We start from the raw sequence: 19430 nt of genomic DNA on the forward strand, positions 1-19430 counted from the left end.
GCTCGCCGCCATTGGAGCAGTGGAAATGCATTCTCTGGAGTGATGAACCATGCTTCACCATCTGGCAGTCCGACATCCAAATCTGGGTTTGGCGAATGCCAGGAAACTGTAAAGTTTGGCGGAGGAGGAATAATGGTTCGGGCAAGGCCCCTTTCCCTTGAAGGGAAATCTTAACGCTACAGCATACAGTACAATGACATTCTAGACGATTCTGTACTTTGTGGCAACAGTTTGGGGAAGGCCCTTTCCTGTTTCAGAATGACAACACCCCCATGCACAAAGCGAGGTCCATATAGAAGTGGTTTGTGGGGATCAGTATGCAAGAACTTGACTGGCCTGCAGAGCCCTGACCTCAACCCCATCGAACACGTTTGGGATGAATTGGAACGCCGACTGCAATCCAGGCTTAATAGCCCAACCTCACTAATGCTTGTGGCTGAATGGAAGCAAATCCCCACAGCAATGTTCCAGCATCTAGTGGAAAGCCTTCCCCAGAAGAGTGGAGGCTGTTATAGCAGCAAAGGGGAGACCAACTCCATATTAATGCTCATGATTTTGAATGAGATGTTCAACAAGCAGGTGTCCACATACTTTTGGTCATGTAATGCATGCATGAGGGCTGATAAATTTAGCATCCAGGGCTCTACATAAAAAATGTATGGGTAAAACTGGTGCTCCAAACTTTAAAACATTAAGTGCACAACCTGAAATTTTAGAAATGTCCTTGTCCCAGAATGACCCAGCGACAATACGATTCCAATGGAGTTTCCCCATCTCAAAAGTATCTCTGATATGGGTCAGATTTTTTAAACTGTTTGTATTAGAAACAAGCCATTTTTGCTGTAGTAAAGGTGCCATCATGACGCTAACGAATCTGCACCTAGGAAACAGCGGTACAGCGAAGCCTTATCATGACAACAGATTGTTATAAAAATTGACATTTTTTCCCCGTACTGGTACTCCCAAATTAAAACTGCAGTTCGCACAGCAAAATATTTTGTTGCATATTCAACCAAATTGGGTCACACTTTAGAGCCCTGTGTGCATCCCTAATATTGTGTAAAACCATTCTGATGTCAATGCTGAGGCCTAATAATGATGACTCTGTGATATGACAGACAAACAAGGAATAGCAGAAACTCAACCAGGCTCATTACAGCACTTCTGACTCAGTAACCAAAGCTAAAATCAATTCAGCAGCCACTTAAGGCCAGGCACCACAGGCTAAAGTGTTGCACAAACCTAGCAATTTAGAGTTTGGGGGGGGTATTTGTCAATGAATTTTTGTACTTTCAAAAAGTAAAAAATATCCAAAGGTTTATAAAAATATTCTTGTTAGTTTATCATACTAACGTCATCAAAATGTCATGAACTGTAACCACTTTTAAATGGACATACATCCATAATTTGAACGCTCACTACATTGAAATCACACATCGCTTAAAAGTCAATTTCTTAGAGAATGTTACTTTGAAGATATGGTGATTGGGTGTAAATGGGTGTTTGGTAGTCTTAATTCAGTCCTTGTCTTACTGCCATTTCCTGAAAAATCACACTCTTCCCAAACGCCAACTTATTTTCTGTGGTTATCTTTAGATGTATTCTCCAGACTTATACATAGGGAATTGTTGATATGTTTATGACACAATCAGATATGTGAAAGTTCGGTCCTAGAGTGTCTTAACAAAATAAAACCAAAATATTTAGGTTGATTTTTACTTCATCCAGTGTCCAGAAAAATTGATTTGTGTTATATGCAAATATTTAATGGTATAACCTAATTTGCATATTTTTATACAATGTTTCAGAAAAAGACAAAAATATTATATTGTGTCCACATTCAACTGGTAAAAGTTGATTGTAATATGATTAAGTGGGGGGGGGGGGGGGGGGGATACCCTATTAGGGTGTGGTGCCTGGCCTTAAGATACTCAACTCCTCTCTAAGGTAAAAAACAGAAAAGGGAGCCTTCTTCAGAACATTGGAGATTAAAGAAAAATACAAACTCATGTCTATAGTAGTCAATTTAACCAAACAAGAGAGAACAGAGGTGGTTGAATATATGGGGGGGTGTGGTTTCTTTTTGAATGAGTCTACCCAGGCCTTGGGGGTGGTATGGGGATGGGAGCCCTTCACAACACTCATAGGTGTCAGTCTCTGTGAGCTCTAAGCACCCCAGGGCGGGCGACCACAGGGGCTAATCCACAGTACGCTGACCAGGGCTGCCCCTCACAGTGCCTGTCTGTCTGCCTGCCATTTTCATACATCCAGGACTCCATCTCTCACACCTAGGAGCTGTTGATGCGGATGCCTGAAATAAACGGCAGGCCGGTGCCCACCTTCTTTTTGTACTCCAGGTAGTCCTCTGCAAAGAAATGGATGAGAGAAAGCTCCTCCTCCTCGATCCGTTCACGGAAGAAGCGCCAGCTTGCCATGGTATAGCCCGCGATGCAGACAGGGTTGCACAGCATCACCTGGAACATTGGACATAGAAAAGTGAAATCAGCGTAGTGGGTTTGACTGGAACATGTTTAAGAAACAAACATGTCTGGATTCTTAAAAGGGAACAGAGTTTAGCTTGTGTATTAGCCTGCATGCTAATATTGCTGTGACAAGGGTTGCAATAGTCTGGTAACTTTCCCAAGACTGGAAGGATTTCCAGAAATCGCAGTTGGAGGATTCCGGATTTTCTATTTCCAGGAATATTTCTACCGAGATTTCTGAAAAATCTGGACATTTTGGGAACATCTCCAGAATTTTGCAAACTGTGCCTTGCCATTCAAGAGTTTCCTTAGCTATTGACAGAATAGGCTGGTACCTGTGTGCCAATGCTCCAGTAGAACCATCCCACGTAGGAGGGGTGTCTGAAGAAGGCGTAGACCCCATCCGTGACCAGCACGTGGCTCTGAGCCTTCTCGTTCTGGACGATGTGGTTGAAGTTGGAGCCGGCCGTCAGCATGGCAGACTTACGCAGGAAGTCCCCACACAGCACCATCACCAGGCCCACCAGGCTGAGCCAGCTCAGCTGCTTCAGCTCTGAGACATAAAATGTACAGCCTATTAAGACATTTAACTTCTGTGACAACATGTCATGCCCATTTCAACTGAGACATTGAAAAGTTATTGGCTGCGTTCCAGGCTGACAAACGCAGAAGCCTGCCCGACTGCAATTGATGACGTGGCACACAATCATTGGTTGATGCAATGCAACGCAAGCAATGTCGTCGGGCTGGAACACGGCCATTGAGCCCAAGTGTGGTATGGAGGACAGACCTGGGACAGTGAGCTTCTCTATGGTGAACTCCACCCATGAGGACACAGCAGCCACGGTGTACTCCACACTGTGGTTGAGAAGGAATGAGTCCAGAGACAGGCTGCGGGGGTTAATGATGGCTGTCACCAGGTACTCGGAGTAGTGGAAGAAAGACAAGGAGCACATGTACCTGCAAAGACATGCATTGACTGAGAACTATGCATAACAGGTACCGAACTAACAACGGTAGTATTGTGTGTGTACTGTGTGTGTGTGTGTGTGTGTGTGTATATGTACATGAGAGAGAAAAAGAGGCAGCGTCCGAGAGGATCAAAACCCTAATGTATCATGGGTAAATTGACTGACTGATCTACAAATAATAATAAGTTGTTATTTATGATACAAGGCTCTTTGTAGATCTGTCAGTCGGCAGTCACCTGTAATATTGAACAAACCCAGAGAGCGTGTGTGAGAGAGCATGTACAAAGGTTTATTCATTACGGAAACCGTTTAAGAACCAAACAGAGCAAAACTAGAGTTTTTATTGGACAAACACAGGTAGGTACTTTCCCGTTTCGTTCTGTTTAAGAAACTTTTTGCAAGAAGTTGTTGGATGCTTACCAGCCAAAGTGTGTCCATGTGGTTTGGGAAAAGCTTATGATCAAGCCACACCCAAAAGTAAAGCCAAGGAAGCAGGCTCGCACAGCAACCTGGGAGAAAGAAGAGTATGCATAGGAAACATTTCTACCTTCAATTTGTTAAAATTATCTAGTTATCTAACTATACAAGTAGAAAGTTGGCTCCAAATCAATAGCTAACACAATAACATGCTCTTAGGGATAGCATATCTGTCTAACTTCAACAGTGTTATCTAATTTACAGTTTAGGGCTCCATCTTTAGCCAATCAAGCTGACAGCTGTCTCAATCCAATTCAGATAATAGGATTAGCTAGCTAGCACAACATATTGTCAGGAAGAAGAGGGGCAATGAAAATATACGAATACTTTAGATAGCTAAAGCCTAGCCATATGGCTGCCGTTTTGGCTAATGGGCAAATAAAATAGAAATCAAGATGGCTAGCTATCTAAGGAGCTTAGTTAACGTTATAGCTATCCATCTTCTTTCAGACGTTAGTTAGCTTGCTTACCTTATATAGAGGTCCCTTGTATATGATAAGCAAGAAGCCATTGATAACAGCGATGTACACAGCAATAGCTATTTTCCCCCTCACTCCAGTGAGATAGTCAAATACCCAGTCAAGATGTCCAGCGAATGTTCTAATAAGGGGAATTATAACAACACCCAGTCCTAAAAGCAAGCTTATAATACTTATTTTCCCCTCTAACACCAACTTGCCTGCCATGATGAAGTACCGTTACTCCCTATGGGCTCTCGCGAGACTTCCACAATTACAAAATTTACTCACTAATCTTGGCTGCGTTCCAGGTGGTCACACTGTGCAGATACATATAATCACTTCATCATCACACACACTCAGCAGGAATCACATCAAAATGGCAGCAATCTTCTGAGCACACCTGAGAAGATTGCTTTATTCTATTTATGTTGTTCCTGACACGTTAAACACTTCTCCAGGCGTTGTGAAATGTGATCAACTTCGCAGCGCGACTCTAATAAAGACTACCTGCCTGGAACGCCTATATACGTGACGTGAAGAGGACCTTTGACTATTTATTGGCTGTAGATGGCGCTTTAAAGCCATATAATCAAAGGTTACTTCTTGAAGGCCAGCAAGAAATGTTTGACCAGACATCACTTTTGCAACCGTTTAGCAGAGGACATAGACCAGAGCCATGACTGCATATATTTAAACAGGTAGGCAAGTTGAGAACAAGTTCTCATTTACAATTGCGACCTGGCCAAGATAAAGCAAAGCAGTTTGACACATACAACAACATAGAGTTACACATGGAGTAAAACAAATGTAACAGTATAACTTTAGTGCGTCCCCTCGCCCCGACCTCGGGCGCGAACCAGGGACCCTCTGCACACATCAACAACGGTCACCCACGAAGCATCGTTACCCATCGTTCCACAAAAGCCGCGGCCCTTGCAGAGCAAGGGGCAACACTACATCTAGGTTTCAGAGCAAGTGACGTAACTGATTGAAACGCTACTAGCGCGTACCCGCTAACTAGCTAGCTCACATCCGTTACACTCACCCCCCTTTCAACCTCCTCCTTTTCCGCAGCAACCAGTGATCCGGGTCAACAGCATCAATGTAACAGTATAACTTTAAACCGTCCCCTCGCCCCGACACGGGCGCGAACCAGGGAACCTCTGCACACATCAACAACTGACACCCACGAAGCATCGTTACCCATCGCTCCACAAAAGCCGCGGCCCTTGCAGAGCAAGGGGCAACACTACATCTAAGTTTCAGAGCAAGTGACGTAACTGATTGAAACGCTACTAGCGCGTACCCGCTAACTAGCTAGCCATTTCACATCCGTTACACAAACATACAGTCAATAATACAGTAGAAAAATAAGTCTATATACAATGTGAGCAAATGAGGTGAGATAAGGGAGGTAAAGGCAAAAAAAAGGCCATGGTGGCGAAGTAAATACAATATAGCAAGTAAAACACTGGAATGGTAGATTTGCAGTGGAAGAATGTGCAAAGAAAAATAGAAATAATGGGGTGCAAAGGAGCTAAATAAATAAATAAATACAGTAGGGGAAGAGGTAGTTGTTTGGACTAAATTATAGATGGGCTATGTACAGGTGCAGTAATCTGTGAGCTGCTCTGACAGCTGGTGCTTAAAGCTAGTGAGGGAGATAAGTTTTTCCAGTTTCAGAGATTTTTGTAGTTCGTCCCAGTCATTGGCAGCAGAGAACTGGAAGGAGAGGCGGCCAAAGGAGGAAGTGGCTTTGGGGGTGACCAGAGAGATATACCTGCTGGAGCGCGGGCTACAGGTGGGTGCTGCTATGGTGACCAGCGAGCTGAGATAAGGGGGGACTTTACCTAGCAGGGTCTTGTAGATGACCTGGAGCCAGTGGGTTTGGCGACGAGTATGAAGCGAGGGCCAACCAACGAGAGCGTACAGGTCGCAGTGGTGGGTAGTATATGGGGCTTTGGAGACAAAATGGATGGCACTGTGATAGACTGCATCCAATTTATTGAGTAGGGTATTGGAGGCTATTTTGTAAATGACATCGCCCGAAGTCGAGGATCGGTAGGATGGTCAGTTTTACGAGGGTATGTTTGGCAGCATGAGTGAAGGATGTTGGTTGCGAAATAGGAAGCCAATTCTAGATTTAACTTTGGATTGGAGATGTTTGATGTGAGTCTGGAAGGAGAGTTTACAGTCTAACCAGACACTTAGGTATTTGTAGTTGTCCACATATTCTAAGTCAGAACCGTCCAGAGTAGTGATGCTGGACGGGCGGGCAGTTGCAGGCAGCGATCGGTTGAATAGCATGCATTTAGTTTTAATTGTATTTAAGAGCAGTTGGAGGCCACGGAAGGAAAGTTGTATGGCATTGAAGCTCGTCTGGAGAGTTGTTAACACAGTGTCCAAAGAAGGGCCAGAAGTATACAGAATGGTGTCGTCTGCGTAGAGGTGGATCAGAGACTCACCAGCAGCAAGAGCGACATCATTGATGTATACAGAGAAGAGAGTCAGCCCAAGAATTGAACCGTGTGGCACCCCCACAGAGACTGCCAGAGGCCCGGACAACAGGCCCTCCGATTTGACACACTGAACTCTATCAGAGAAGTAGTTGGTGAACCAGGCGAGGCAATCATTTGTGAAACCAAGGCTATCGAGTCTGCCGATGAGGATGTGGTGATTGACAGAGTTGAAAGCCTTGGCCAGGTCGATGAATACGGCTGCACAGTATTCTTTCTTATCGATGGCGGTTAAGATATCGTTTAGGACGTTGAGCGTGGCTGAGGTGCACCCATGACCAGCTCTGAAACCAGATTGCATAGCGGAGAAGGTGCGGTGCGATTCGAAATGGTCGGTAATCTGTTTGTTGACTTGGCTTTCGAAGACCTTAGAAAGGCAGGGTAGAATAGATTTGGTCTGTAGCAGTTTGGATCAAGAGTGTCCCCCCCTTTGAAGAGGGGGATGACCGCAGCTGCTTTCCAATCTTTAGGAATCTCAGACGACACGAAAGAGAGGTTGAACAGGCTAGTAATAGGGGTTGCAACAATTTCGGCAGATAGTTTTAGAAAGAAAGGGTCCAGATGATTTGCAGCTCTTTCAGAACATCCGCTGACTGGATTTGGGAGAAAGAGAAATGGGGAAGGCTTGGGCGAGTTGCTGTGGGGGGTGCAGTGCTGTTGACCGGGGTAGGGGTAGCCAGGTGGAAAGCATGGCCAGCCGTAGAAAAATGCTTATTGAAATTCTCAATTATAGTGGATTTATCGGGGGTGACAGTGTTTCCTATCCTCAGTGCAGTGGGCAGCTGGGAGGAGGTGTTCTTAGGTGTTCCATGGACTTTACAGTGTCCCAGAACTTTTTTGAGTTCGTGTTGCAGGAAGCAAATTTCTGCTTGAAAAAGCTATCCTTGGCTTTTCTAACTGCCTGTGTATTTTGGTTTCTAACTTCCCTGAAAAGTTGCATATCATGGGGGCTGTTCGATGCTAATGCAGAACGCCATAGGATGTTTTTGTGTTGGTTAAGGGCAGTCAGGTCTGGGGAGAACCAAGGGCTATATCTGTTCCTGGTTCTACATTTTTTTGGATGGGGCATGCTTATTTAAGATGGTGAGGAAGGCATTTAAAAAAAATAACCAGGCATCCTCTACTGACGGGATGAGGTCAATATCCTTCCAGGATACCCGGGCCAGGTCGATTAGAAAGGCCTGCTCGCTGAAGTGTTTCAGGGAGCGTTTGACAGTGATGAGTGGAGGTCGTTTGACCGCTGACCCATTACGGATGCAGGCAATGAGGCAGTGATCGCTGAGTTCTTGGTTGAAAACAGCAGAGGTGTATTTAGAGGGCAAGTTGGTTAGGATGATATCTATGAGGGTGCCCGTGTTTACTGGTAGGTTCATTGATAATTTGTGTGAGATTGAGGGTATCAAGCTTAGATTGTAGGATGGCTGGGGTGGTAAGCATGTCCCAGTTTAGGTCACCTAGCAGCACGAGCTCTGAAGATAGATGAGGGGCAATCAGTTTACATATGGTGTCCAGAGCACAGCTGGGGGCAGAGGTTGGTCTATAGCAGGCGGCCTATAGCAGGCGGCAACGGTGAGAGACTTGTTTTTAGAGAGGTGGATTTTTAAAAGTAGAGGTTCAAATTGTTTGGGTACAGACCTGGATAATAGGACAGAACTCTGCAGGCTATCTCTGCAGTAGATTGCAACACCACCCCCTTTGATCGTTCTATCTTCTAAAATGTTGTAGTTAGGGATGGAGATTTCAGAGTTTTTGGTGGTCTTCCTAAGCAAGGATTCAGACACGGCTAGGACATCTGGGTAGGCAGAGTGTGCTAAAGCAGTGAATAAAACAAACTTAGGGAGGAGGAATAGGAGTGGAGCTAGGCACTGCAGGGCCTGGATTCACCTCTACATCACCAGAGGAACAGAGGAGGAGTAGGACAAGGGTACGGCTAAAAGCTATGAGAATTGGTCATCTAGGACGTCTGGAACAGAGAGTAAAAGGAGCAGGTTTCTGGGGGCGATAAAATAGCTTCAAGGTATAATGTACAGACAAAGGTATGGTAGGATGTGAATACAGTGGAGGTAAACCTAGGCATTGAGTGATGATGAGAGAGATATTGTCTCTAGAAACATCATTGAAACCAGGTGATGTCATCGCATGTGTGGGTGGTGGAACTGAAAGGTTGGATAAGGTATAATGAGCAGGGTTAGAGGCTCTACAGTGAAATAAGCCAATAAACACCAACCAGAACAGCAATGGACAAGGAATATTGACATTAAGGAGAGGCATGCTTAGCCGAGTGATCACAAGGGTCCAGGGAGTAGTGAGGTTGGTTGGGGTCACGGCGATTCAGACAGCTAGCCGGGCCATGGGTAGCAAGCTGGCAGAGGATGGAGGTCTGTTTTTAGCCACCTCGTGTGTTTCCGTCGGTAGATTAGTGGGGTTCCGTGTGGTAGAGGGGACCAATCCAATTGGCAAAATAGATATAGTTATAGTGACCCAAGAAAATTGTCCGATAGACCTATTCAGATAGCAGCCGATAAGACAGATAACGATTAGCGGTCTGCAGATGGGCGTTCAGGTTACGTCGCGACGGAGGGGCCAGTTGGATAACTCCCTCGGGCAGATAACGTCGGTAGTCCAGTCGTGAAGGCCCAGTGGGGCTCCGTATCGGCAGTAAAACGGGTCCGGATAGGTGATTGTAGCCCAGGAGTGGCTGATGGAACTCTTCAGCTGGCTAGCTCCGGAATAATTGATGTTTGCTCCGGGACTGACATAAGCCAATAGTCACTCGGATAGCAGCTAGCTAGCTGCAAGATCCAGGTGTAAATGTCCAGAGCTTGCGGTAGAAATCTGGGGATATGGAGAGAAAAATAGGTCCCGTATGCTCTGGTCTGAGTCGCGTTGTACAAAACTGCCGATAGCTTTTCGAGCTAAAGGATAGCTGATGACCGCCAACCGTGGTTAGCTGAATACTAACGTTAGCCAGTGAACTGGCTAGCTTCTGGCTAGCTTCTGGCTAGCTTAGAGAGACTTTCGGGAACGCTTGCGAAGCAGACCAAGCAAACCAGACCGGGGGTTTGAGAAGTAAATGACCCTATGAGAGAAGTGAAAAATTACTCCTTATTTGTTAGTTTTCTAAAAGTACAACCTACATTAAAGCCAATGTCTTAAGTAGTTTAACATGTTATTATTCCAACCTCGTGAAAGTGACAAACTGCCACATTCATTTTTTATCAAAAAAGAGGAGTGTCTTTGATTTGACAGCACATACATCTGCAGTTCGCCTCGAGATGCCTACATATTCTAACCTAAAATGAAGACCAAAAAGCACTTTTTTTAAATGAATTTTTACGATATTGCTAATTTTGACTTTGTGGCTGTGGTAACTAGTGGAAAACCGTTAACCCCAATGATGACTGATGGGGCGCTGTATTCAAATCAAATCAAATTGTATTGGTCACATACACATGTTTAGCAGATTTTATTGCAGATGTAGCGAAATGCTTGTGTTTCTAGCTCCAACAGTGCAGTAATATCTAACAACTGATATCTAACAATTTCACAACAATACACACACGTAAAGTAAGGAATATATATGTTTGTTAACCTTTATTTAACTAGGCAAGTCAATTAAGAACACATTGTTATTCATAATGACGGCCTACCCTGGCGATACTGGGCCAAATGTGTGCTCCCCTATGGGACTCCCAATCACGCCTCTTGCACTGAGATGCAGTGCCTTAGACCGCTGCGCCACTCGGGAGCCCAGATGAGCAATGTCGGAGCAGCATAGACTAAAATACAGTAGAATAGAATACAGTATATACATATGAGATGAGTAATGCAAAATATGTAAACATTATTAAAGTGACTAGTGTTCCATTATTAGAGTGGCCAGTAATTTCAAGACTATGTTTATAGGGCAGCAGCCTCTAAGGTGCTAGTGATGAAGCCACTGTGCAGCCATCTTGGTACTCCTCCATTGAAAAAAAAAGGATTTTGGAAGCTATATAAATGCATTTATTAATGTCTACATTTGTTTTTGACGTGTTCATTCTATTACAGACACCTTAATGCTTACTTTTACTTTTATTATGTTAGCTAAACATGAAAAATATAAAATATACAAATAAAATCTTAAAGTATAGAGTACTGTTATTGTCCCCATTACAAAACATTTCTTAAATCCATGTCATTTTGTCCTTAACATTTAATTTAAATACTGTAAAATTCCATAAATTCCTGCTCCTACTGGGGAATATGGCCGACCGGTGGCTTCAAAGCCTCTCTATGACCAATACATAGTATTAGTAATCCACGGAACCCAAACCGGCTGCGCACGTGCGCTATCATGCATAAATTTATTTTGTCCCCCTACACCAAACACGATCACGACACGCAGGTTAAAATATCAAAACAAACTCTGAACCAATGACATTAATTTGGGGACAGGTCGAAAAGCATTAAACATGTATGGCAATATAGCTAGTTAGCTTGCACTTGCTAGCTAATTTGTCCTATTTAGCTAGCTTGCTGTTGCTAGCTAATTTGTCCTGGGAAGAAACATTGAGTTGTTATTTTACCTGAAATGCACAAGCGCCTCTACTCTGCCAATTAATCCACACATAAAATGGCCAACCGAATCGTTTCTAGTCATCTCTCCTCCTTCCAGGCTTTTTCATCTTTGAATTGATATGGTGATTGGCATCTAAACTTTCATAGTATTACCACGACTACCAGCAAAACAGTTCTCTTTCAATCACCCACGTGGGTATAACCAATGAGGAGATGGCACGTGGGTACCTGCTTCTATAAACCAATGAGGAGATGGGAGAGGCAGGACTTGCATTGTGATCTGCATCAGAAATAGGAATGACTTCTATTTTAGCCCTTGGCAACGCAGACGCGAGCAGTGTATAACATGGATTTCTACATTTATTTTGCGACGCTCGCGCACGCGACATGTCCGGTCTGGTCAGCATGTAGACACATCAATGGTTAGACCAGTTGACATGTTTCTGCACCGGATGTTTAGCTACCCAACATCACCATGACATCGCCTACAAGCGTGATCGGGACTTTCTATTGGTGTGAAAAATATACCGTCCTGCTCCTCTCCTCTCTACCTAACTTCCCCTCACAATCCCTTCAATTTCCCTTAAATCCCGTTAGTTTGGCTGTTTAGCCTACCTCCATTATCCCTCACCCATCATAGCCCTGCCATTCCCAACCAATCAGAGTGCCTGGAATGCTGATCTTGACACCGCACCCGCCCACTCAGGTCAGAGTTTTATCGTCGTCTGAAGGGAGAAGACGCATGTTTCTGAGGACCTTTTATTGTCGACAGTAACACAAATGTCTGAAGGTTGTGCATGCATTGAAATAACCACAACAATAAGATTCCAAGTCATTCGTATTACCAAAATCATATATACATCCTCAAATCGAAACAGTTGTGTCTGTGTGGCGGAGACTATCAAGACTACAGTGATGGGCCTCAACATCATGTTCTAACCAGACAGCACTATAGAGGTCAGAACCAAACCAATCACTTATAAGTATATAGTGGAGAGGGCATTCACAGCCGACCACTCAGACGGCTGAGGGCATACCAGCCAACTGTTTTTACGTGGTCATTCTAGACGGATTTAGTGAGCAACAGTTTTTTATATGGTCCGTCATTTCTCTGGATTTAGCGACCAATAGTTTTGACAATTGGAGAAGCAGTTTCTAACTATCTTCATACTGTACTGTCTTTGATAGTGCACTGAAGCCATTGAGCTATTGTAAGAACTGGAGAGACAGCCTCCAAGATGGCCGACCGTTGAAGTAATCTACAGTGCATTCAGAAAGTATTCAGACCCCTCGACTTTTTCTACATTTTGTTAGGTTACAGCTTTATTCAAAAGTGTATTAAATAATACCCCATAATGACAACACAAAAATAGTGTTTTAGAAATTTTTGCAAATATATTAAAAATACAAAACTGAAATATCAAATTTACATAAGTATTCAGACCCTTAACTCAGTATTTTGTTGAAGGACCTTTTGCAGCGATTACAGTCTCGAGTCTTCTTGGGTATGATGCTACACGCTTGGCACGCCGGTATTTGGGGAGTTTCTCCCATTCTCTGCAGATCCTCTCAAGCTCTGTCAGGTTGGATGGGGAGTGTCGCTGCACTGCTATTTTCAGGTCTCTGCAGAGATGTTTGATCAGGTTCAAGCCCGGGCTCTGGCTGGGCCATTCAAGGACATTCAGAGACTTGTCCTAAAGCCACTACTGCGTTGTCTTGGCTGTGTGCTTAGGGTCATCTTGCTTGAAGGTGAACCGTCACCCCAGTCTGAGTTCCTGAGCGCTCTGGAGCAGGTTTTCATCAAGGATCTCTCTGTACTTTGCTCCTTTCATCTTTCCCTTGATCCTGACAGGTCTCCCAGTTCCTGCTGCTGAAAAACATCCCCACAGCATGATGCTGCCACCACCATGCTTCACCGTAGGGATGGTGCCAGGTTTCCTCCAGACGTGACGCTTGGCATTCAAGAGTTCAATCTTGGTTTCATCAGACCAGAAAATCTTGTTTCTCATGGTCTGAGAGTCCTTTAGGTGCCTTTTGGCAAACTCCTAGCGGGCTGTCATGTGCCTTTTACTGAGGAGTGGCTTCCATCTGGCCACTCTACCATAAAGGCCAGATTGGTGGAGTGCTGCAGAGATGGTTGTCCTTCTGGAAAGTTCTCCCATCTCCACAGAGGAACTGTGGAGCTCTGTCAGAGTGACCATCGGGTTCTTGGTCACCTCTCTGACCAAGGCCCTTCTCCCCAAATTGCTCAGTTTGATCGGGCGGCCAGCTCTAGGAAGAGTCTTGGTGGTTCCAAACTTCTTACATTTAAGAATGATGGAGGCCGATGTGTTCTTGGGAACCTTCAATGCTGCAAAAATGTTTTGGAACCCTTCCCCAGATCTGTGCCTCGACACAATCCTGTCTCTGAGCTCTTACGGACAATTCCTTCAACCTCATGGCTTGGTTTTTGCTCTAATATGCACTGTCAACTGTCTGACCTTATATACAGATGTGATCTGTGTTGTTATGTGTTAATAACATTTAGACTACGTTACCCAGCAGGCTATGCGGGCACGGGAGATGGTTAAAGAATGCCTTGCATGGCTAAACATGGAGTTTTCTAGCTGAAGTATATGTTCATTAAAAGTAGTTAAACCTACGCCCCGGTTTGTCATTATATAAGGAACAAACATAACATGGTGTCAGATTGGTAGTCGCTATGAAGAGACAGAGAAAAGAAATAAGTAACTCTGCAAATTTCCGATCCGAAAATTGAACATTCTACCACAAGTCAAGTGACGTGAGTAGTCGAAGATGCTAGCTTGCAAGAGCGAGGACAACGAGCCGCAGCAGCGAGAGTGACAGCAGCGAGAGCGAGGCTGCATTGGAATCTGTTGACGAGCAAGTTGATGAGCAACATACTGTGAAGTAAGAGAAATTGACACTGTTCCTGATCTCCGTCATGGATAGGCTTAGTCCTCCTACTCCTATGCAGTTAACAGGCAATTTAGCTGACAATTGGAAACGTTTCAAGCAGATTCAATATCTACCTAGCAGCCAGTGGTGTAGGGGGAGATGATGACAAATTGAAAGCTTCCATTTTTCTGCATGTTATTGGAGAGGATGCATTGGACATTTACAATAGCTTTCAGCAAGACGAGGCTAACTTGACATTGACTGTGCTAATGGCAAAATTTGAGGAGTACTTTGTACCAAGCCAGAACGTCACGTTTGAGAGATACAAGTTTTTCTCTCATGATCAGAAACAGTGAGTCAGTTTTGACCAGTATTTGACTGAGCTGAACACACTGAGCAAAACGTGTGAATTTGAAAATCTGAAAGACTCACTAGTGAAAGACAGGATAGTCTGTGGCATACTTGATAATGGACTCAAGGAGACATTGCTGCGTGAGCAAGATTTAACTTTGGATAAAGCAGTGAATATGTGTCGAGCAGCTGAAACCACCAGAGCACAAGCTAAAGAGCTGTGCAGGGATGAGACGTCAGTGCATGCAATAAAAAGAGAGGAGCAATACATACAATGCCTTACAAAACAAAAACAAGCAAAAGAGAGAAATCAAAACACTACATGTGGAAAATGTGGATTTATCCACAAGCCAAAAAAATGCCCTGCATATGGCAAATCATGTAACAACTGTGGGAAAAATAATAATTTCTCAAAATGCTGCAAAGCTGAGGCTACAAAGAAAAAGGTTCACACAGTCGAGGAGATGGAAGAATTCTTTGTTGATTCTGTGGAAATATGCAATGCAGTAAATGCTGAATGGATTGTGCCATTGACTGTGAATGAAACTGTAATACCATTCAAGCTTGATACTGGAGCACAGGTAAACCTGTTGTCGCTGGATGACTACAAAACACTGAAGGTGAAGAGCAAAATACACCCGGTGAAAATTAAGGTTACTGGTTATACTGGGGAGAACATACCAGTCAAAGGTAGCTACATAGTAACTTTACAGCATAAAGGAAAACAGTTCAGAGCACAGCTGCTGATTGTGGAAAAGAGTGTACAGCCTATTCTAGGAATCATTGCATGTGGAAAGCTCAATTTGTTGAAAAGAGTGTATGTAGTGACATCACAGACTGAAAATGACCAAGAATCAATACTGGCTGAGTATGAGGATGTGTTTGAGGGTCTTGGATGTTTACCAAGAGAACACAAAATATGTACTGATGACAAAATTACTCCAGTTGTGCATGCATGCAGAAAAGTTCCATTTGCACTGAGGAAAAAGCTCAAAGAGGAACTCGGACGCATGGAAAAGATGGACGTCATCACAAAAATGGATGAACCCATAGACTGGGTAAGCTCACTGGTTATTGTGGTGAAAAAGAACGCCGATCTCAGGATATGTCTAGACCCGAGAGATCTCAACAAAGCAATCAAGAGAGAGCATTTCAAGTTGCCAACCAGAGAAGAGATAATGTCACAGTTTGCTGGAGCAGAGTTGTTCAGTAAGCTTGATGCCTCATCAGGATTCTGGCAAATGAAGCTAGATGATGCAAGCTCAAGGCTATGCACATTCAACACACCTGAGGGCAGGTACAGATTTCTTCGTCTACCATATGGGATTCTCTCAGCGACAGAGGTCTACCACAAGACAATCCACATGATCTTCGAGCACATTCCAGGAGTGGAGACTATGATGGATGACATCATCGTCTGGGGGTCCACAAAAGAAGAACACGATGTGAGAGTGAGACAAGTGCTGGACCTGACACGGAAAGTCAACCTAAAACTAAACAAGGACAAATGTGAGTTTGGTGTGAAAACACTTACCTTCGTGGGAGATGTACTTTCAGAGGACGGAGTCAAATCAGACCCGAGGAAAACATCAGCCATCAACAACATGGAGCGCCCGAAGAACAAGGACGATGTGAGACGCTTCATGGGCATGATCACCTACCTTGCAAAGTTCATACCTCAACTGTCAGCACAGTCCGCTCCACTCAGATGTCTTCTAGAACAGAAAAATTAATGGGAATGGTCCCATGAACAGGAAAACTGCTTCAAAAACCTAAAAAAGACAATCACAGAAGAGCCAGTGCTCAGGTTCTATGATCCAAAGAAAAGCACAAGGATTTCTGCAGACGCGTCACAGTTTGGCCTGGGAGCAGTTCTTCTGCAACAGCATGACGACACATGGCAACCCGTCCCTTATGCGTCCAGAGCCTTGACAGGCGCAGAGACAAGGTATGCACAAATAGAGAAAGAACTACTGGCAAGCACATACGCTTGCGAAAGGTTTCACCAATACGTCTACGGACGAGATTTCGAAGTAGAAACCGACCACAAACCATTGGTGTCAATCATGTCTAAGCCACTGAATGATTGTCCAATGAGAATCCAGAGAATGTTGATCAGACTGCAAAAGTATGATGTGAAGATGATCTATACCCCGGGAAAGTTCATGTTCACCGCCGACACTCTTTCTCGAGCAGTTGACAAGAAGGAGAGCTTCGACACACAGAAAAACACTGAGATTCAGGCCTACGTCGACATGATCGTAGCATCACTTCCTGTGTCTTCTGAGAGAATGGAGCAGATCAAAAGAGAGACCGCAGCTGACCAAACAATGACAGAGTTGAAAGAAACAACACTGATAGGATGGCCTGCACAGAAAAACAACTGTCCAAGGAGAATACAGGACTACTGGATGTGCAGAGTAGAGCTCACCGTTGTGGATGGCATAGTGTTCAAAGGCAACAAGATTGTCATTCCCATGACACTACGCAAAGAAATGCTACAGAAAATACACAAGGGCCACTTGGGTGAGGAAAAATGCAAACAACGAGCACGAGAAGTAATGTACTGGCTAAGAATGAACCAGGAAATCAGCCAGACCACTGCTTCATGTGAACTGTGTTTGACCTACAGGCCAAAGCAGCAAGCAGAGCCGCTAATGCCTCATCCAGTAACCAACAGACCCTACTACAAAGTTGGAGTTGACCTTTTTGACTGCATTGGCAAAAGTCACATTGTTGTTACCGACTACTACTCAAACTACCCTGAAGTAGCAACACTGCCAACTACCTCCAGCAAAGCTGTAATCACCTACCTGAAATCAGTCTTTGCAAGACATGGGGTTGCGTCTGAACTGTACTCGGATAATGGCCCGCAGTTTTCAAGTTCTGAATTCCGATCGTTCGCTGACGACTGGAGATTCCGACACAACACCTCCAGCCCCAACTACCCAAGGTCCAACGGCTTAGCAGAGAGTTCAGTCAAAATTGTCAAAGGTCTGATGAAAAAGGCACACGATGGAAAGGAGGATTTCCTAAAAAATCTGATGATCTACCGCAGCGCACCGCTGCAGAACGGACTTTCACCTGCACAAATGTTGATGGGACGTCGCATCAGAACCAACCTACCCATCCATGAGGACTTGCTAACACCCAGAGGTGCTCACAAAGTCAAACTCGCGAGGGAAAAACAGAAAGACAAACAAAAACAGCGACACGACAAAAGTGCAAGACACTTACCTGAACTGAAACCTGGAGATCATGTACGACTCCGAGACATCACTACAGGAACCTGGATGCAGCAAGGGTGTGTGCAGAGAGAAGTTGCACCGCGATCCTATGAGATCCAAACAGAGCATGGATCACAACTGAGACGAAACAGAGTGGATCTAAGGCTTCAGCCATTCACTCAAGGGACTGAGGATCATCAGGAGGATACTGCTGAAGCGTCAAATGCCTTTAGAAATGGACAATTCAGTCAGAACACCCTGACTGACAATGAACGATGTCCAACTGTTTCAGGAAGCACTTCAGCAGAACGACCAAAAAGGACTGTCAAAGCCCCTGAAAGGCTTATTGAGAATTGCTAAAAAAAAATAATCTAAAAAATACAAAAAAGGGGCACCTGGACTGAATGTTTTGTTAATGTGAATAGAAATAGAGCCACAATAGAGTATTGTTGGACAGACTATATTTAGTTGAAAAACTATTTTATTTTTAAGGAAAAAAAATTGGGGGAAAGAAATGTGTGTTATTGAAAATTGCATGTTATGCAGGTTGAGTAAACAAATGTGATGTGACATGTGTAGTTACACAGAAAAGTAGTTTTCTTTTAAAGGAAAGAAGATGTGTTGTTATGTGTTAATAACATTTAGACTATGTTACCCAGCAGGCTATGCGGGCGCGGGAGATGGTTAAAGAATGCCTTGCATGGCTAAACATGGAGTTTTCTAGCTGAAGTATATGTATATAGGTTTGTCATTATTTAAGGAACAAACATAACATGATCCTTTCCAAATCATGTCCAATCAATTGAATTCACCATAGGTGGACTCCCATCAATTTGTAGAAACATCTCAAGGATGATCAATGGAAACAGGATGCACCTGAGCTCAATTGAGTCACATAGCAAAGGGTCCAAATACTTATATGAAATTGTCACATTAAAAAAAAAAAAAAATGTTTTTTACATTAAGCAAAAATGTCTAAAAACCTGTTTTCACTTTGTCATTATGGGTATTGTCTGTAGATTGATGAGGAATTTTTTTATTTAATCCATTTTAGAATGCTGTAACATAACAAAATGTGGAAAAAGACAAGGGGTCTGTATACTTTCTGAATGCACCGTACTCACGGTCTCACACGCCAATTCGTGGGAATTGACATCTTGCTAGTTCTGGTTTCAGGGTTGTGAATCTTCAATAGTGGGGAGGGGAAATCTGCAGGCATGAAGCACCACCACACAACCACTGGTAACATTAATAGGATGCTGTCTGCAAGTAAATTATTCAGGACTAAGAGAAATGTGCTCTAGCTTGTTCTACACTGAACAAACATGTAAACGCAACATAAAGTGTTGGTCCCATGTTTTTTGAGCTGAAATAAAAGATCACAGAAATGTTTCATACACGCAGTAAAAGCTTATTTCTCTCAAATGTTGTGCACAAATTTGTTTACATCTCTGTTAGTGAGCATTTCTGCTTTGCCTAGATAATC

At 43.8% G+C, this 19430-nt stretch overlaps 1 protein-coding gene across 1 annotated transcript; it reads right to left on the reverse strand.

Annotated features, from left to right (window-relative positions):
- Positions 1–507: 507 nt before the first annotated feature.
- On the reverse strand, positions 508–4628 carry LOC120060734 (protein-S-isoprenylcysteine O-methyltransferase-like). The gene is made up of 5 exons (XM_039010143.1): positions 4402–4628; positions 3875–3963; positions 3274–3443; positions 2819–3036; positions 508–2474 (listed from the first exon to the last, which is right to left on the reverse strand). The coding sequence occupies exons 1-5, from the start codon at positions 4615–4617 to the stop codon at positions 2289–2291; spliced, it is 879 nt and encodes a 292-aa protein (XP_038866071.1). The 5' UTR covers positions 4618–4628; the 3' UTR covers positions 508–2288.
- Between the last annotated feature and the right edge of the window lie 14802 nt (positions 4629–19430).

Source organism: Salvelinus namaycush, chromosome 16 (assembly GCF_016432855.1).
Source record: "Salvelinus namaycush isolate Seneca chromosome 16, SaNama_1.0, whole genome shotgun sequence".
Classification (NCBI taxonomy): domain Eukaryota; kingdom Metazoa; phylum Chordata; class Actinopteri; order Salmoniformes; family Salmonidae; genus Salvelinus; species Salvelinus namaycush.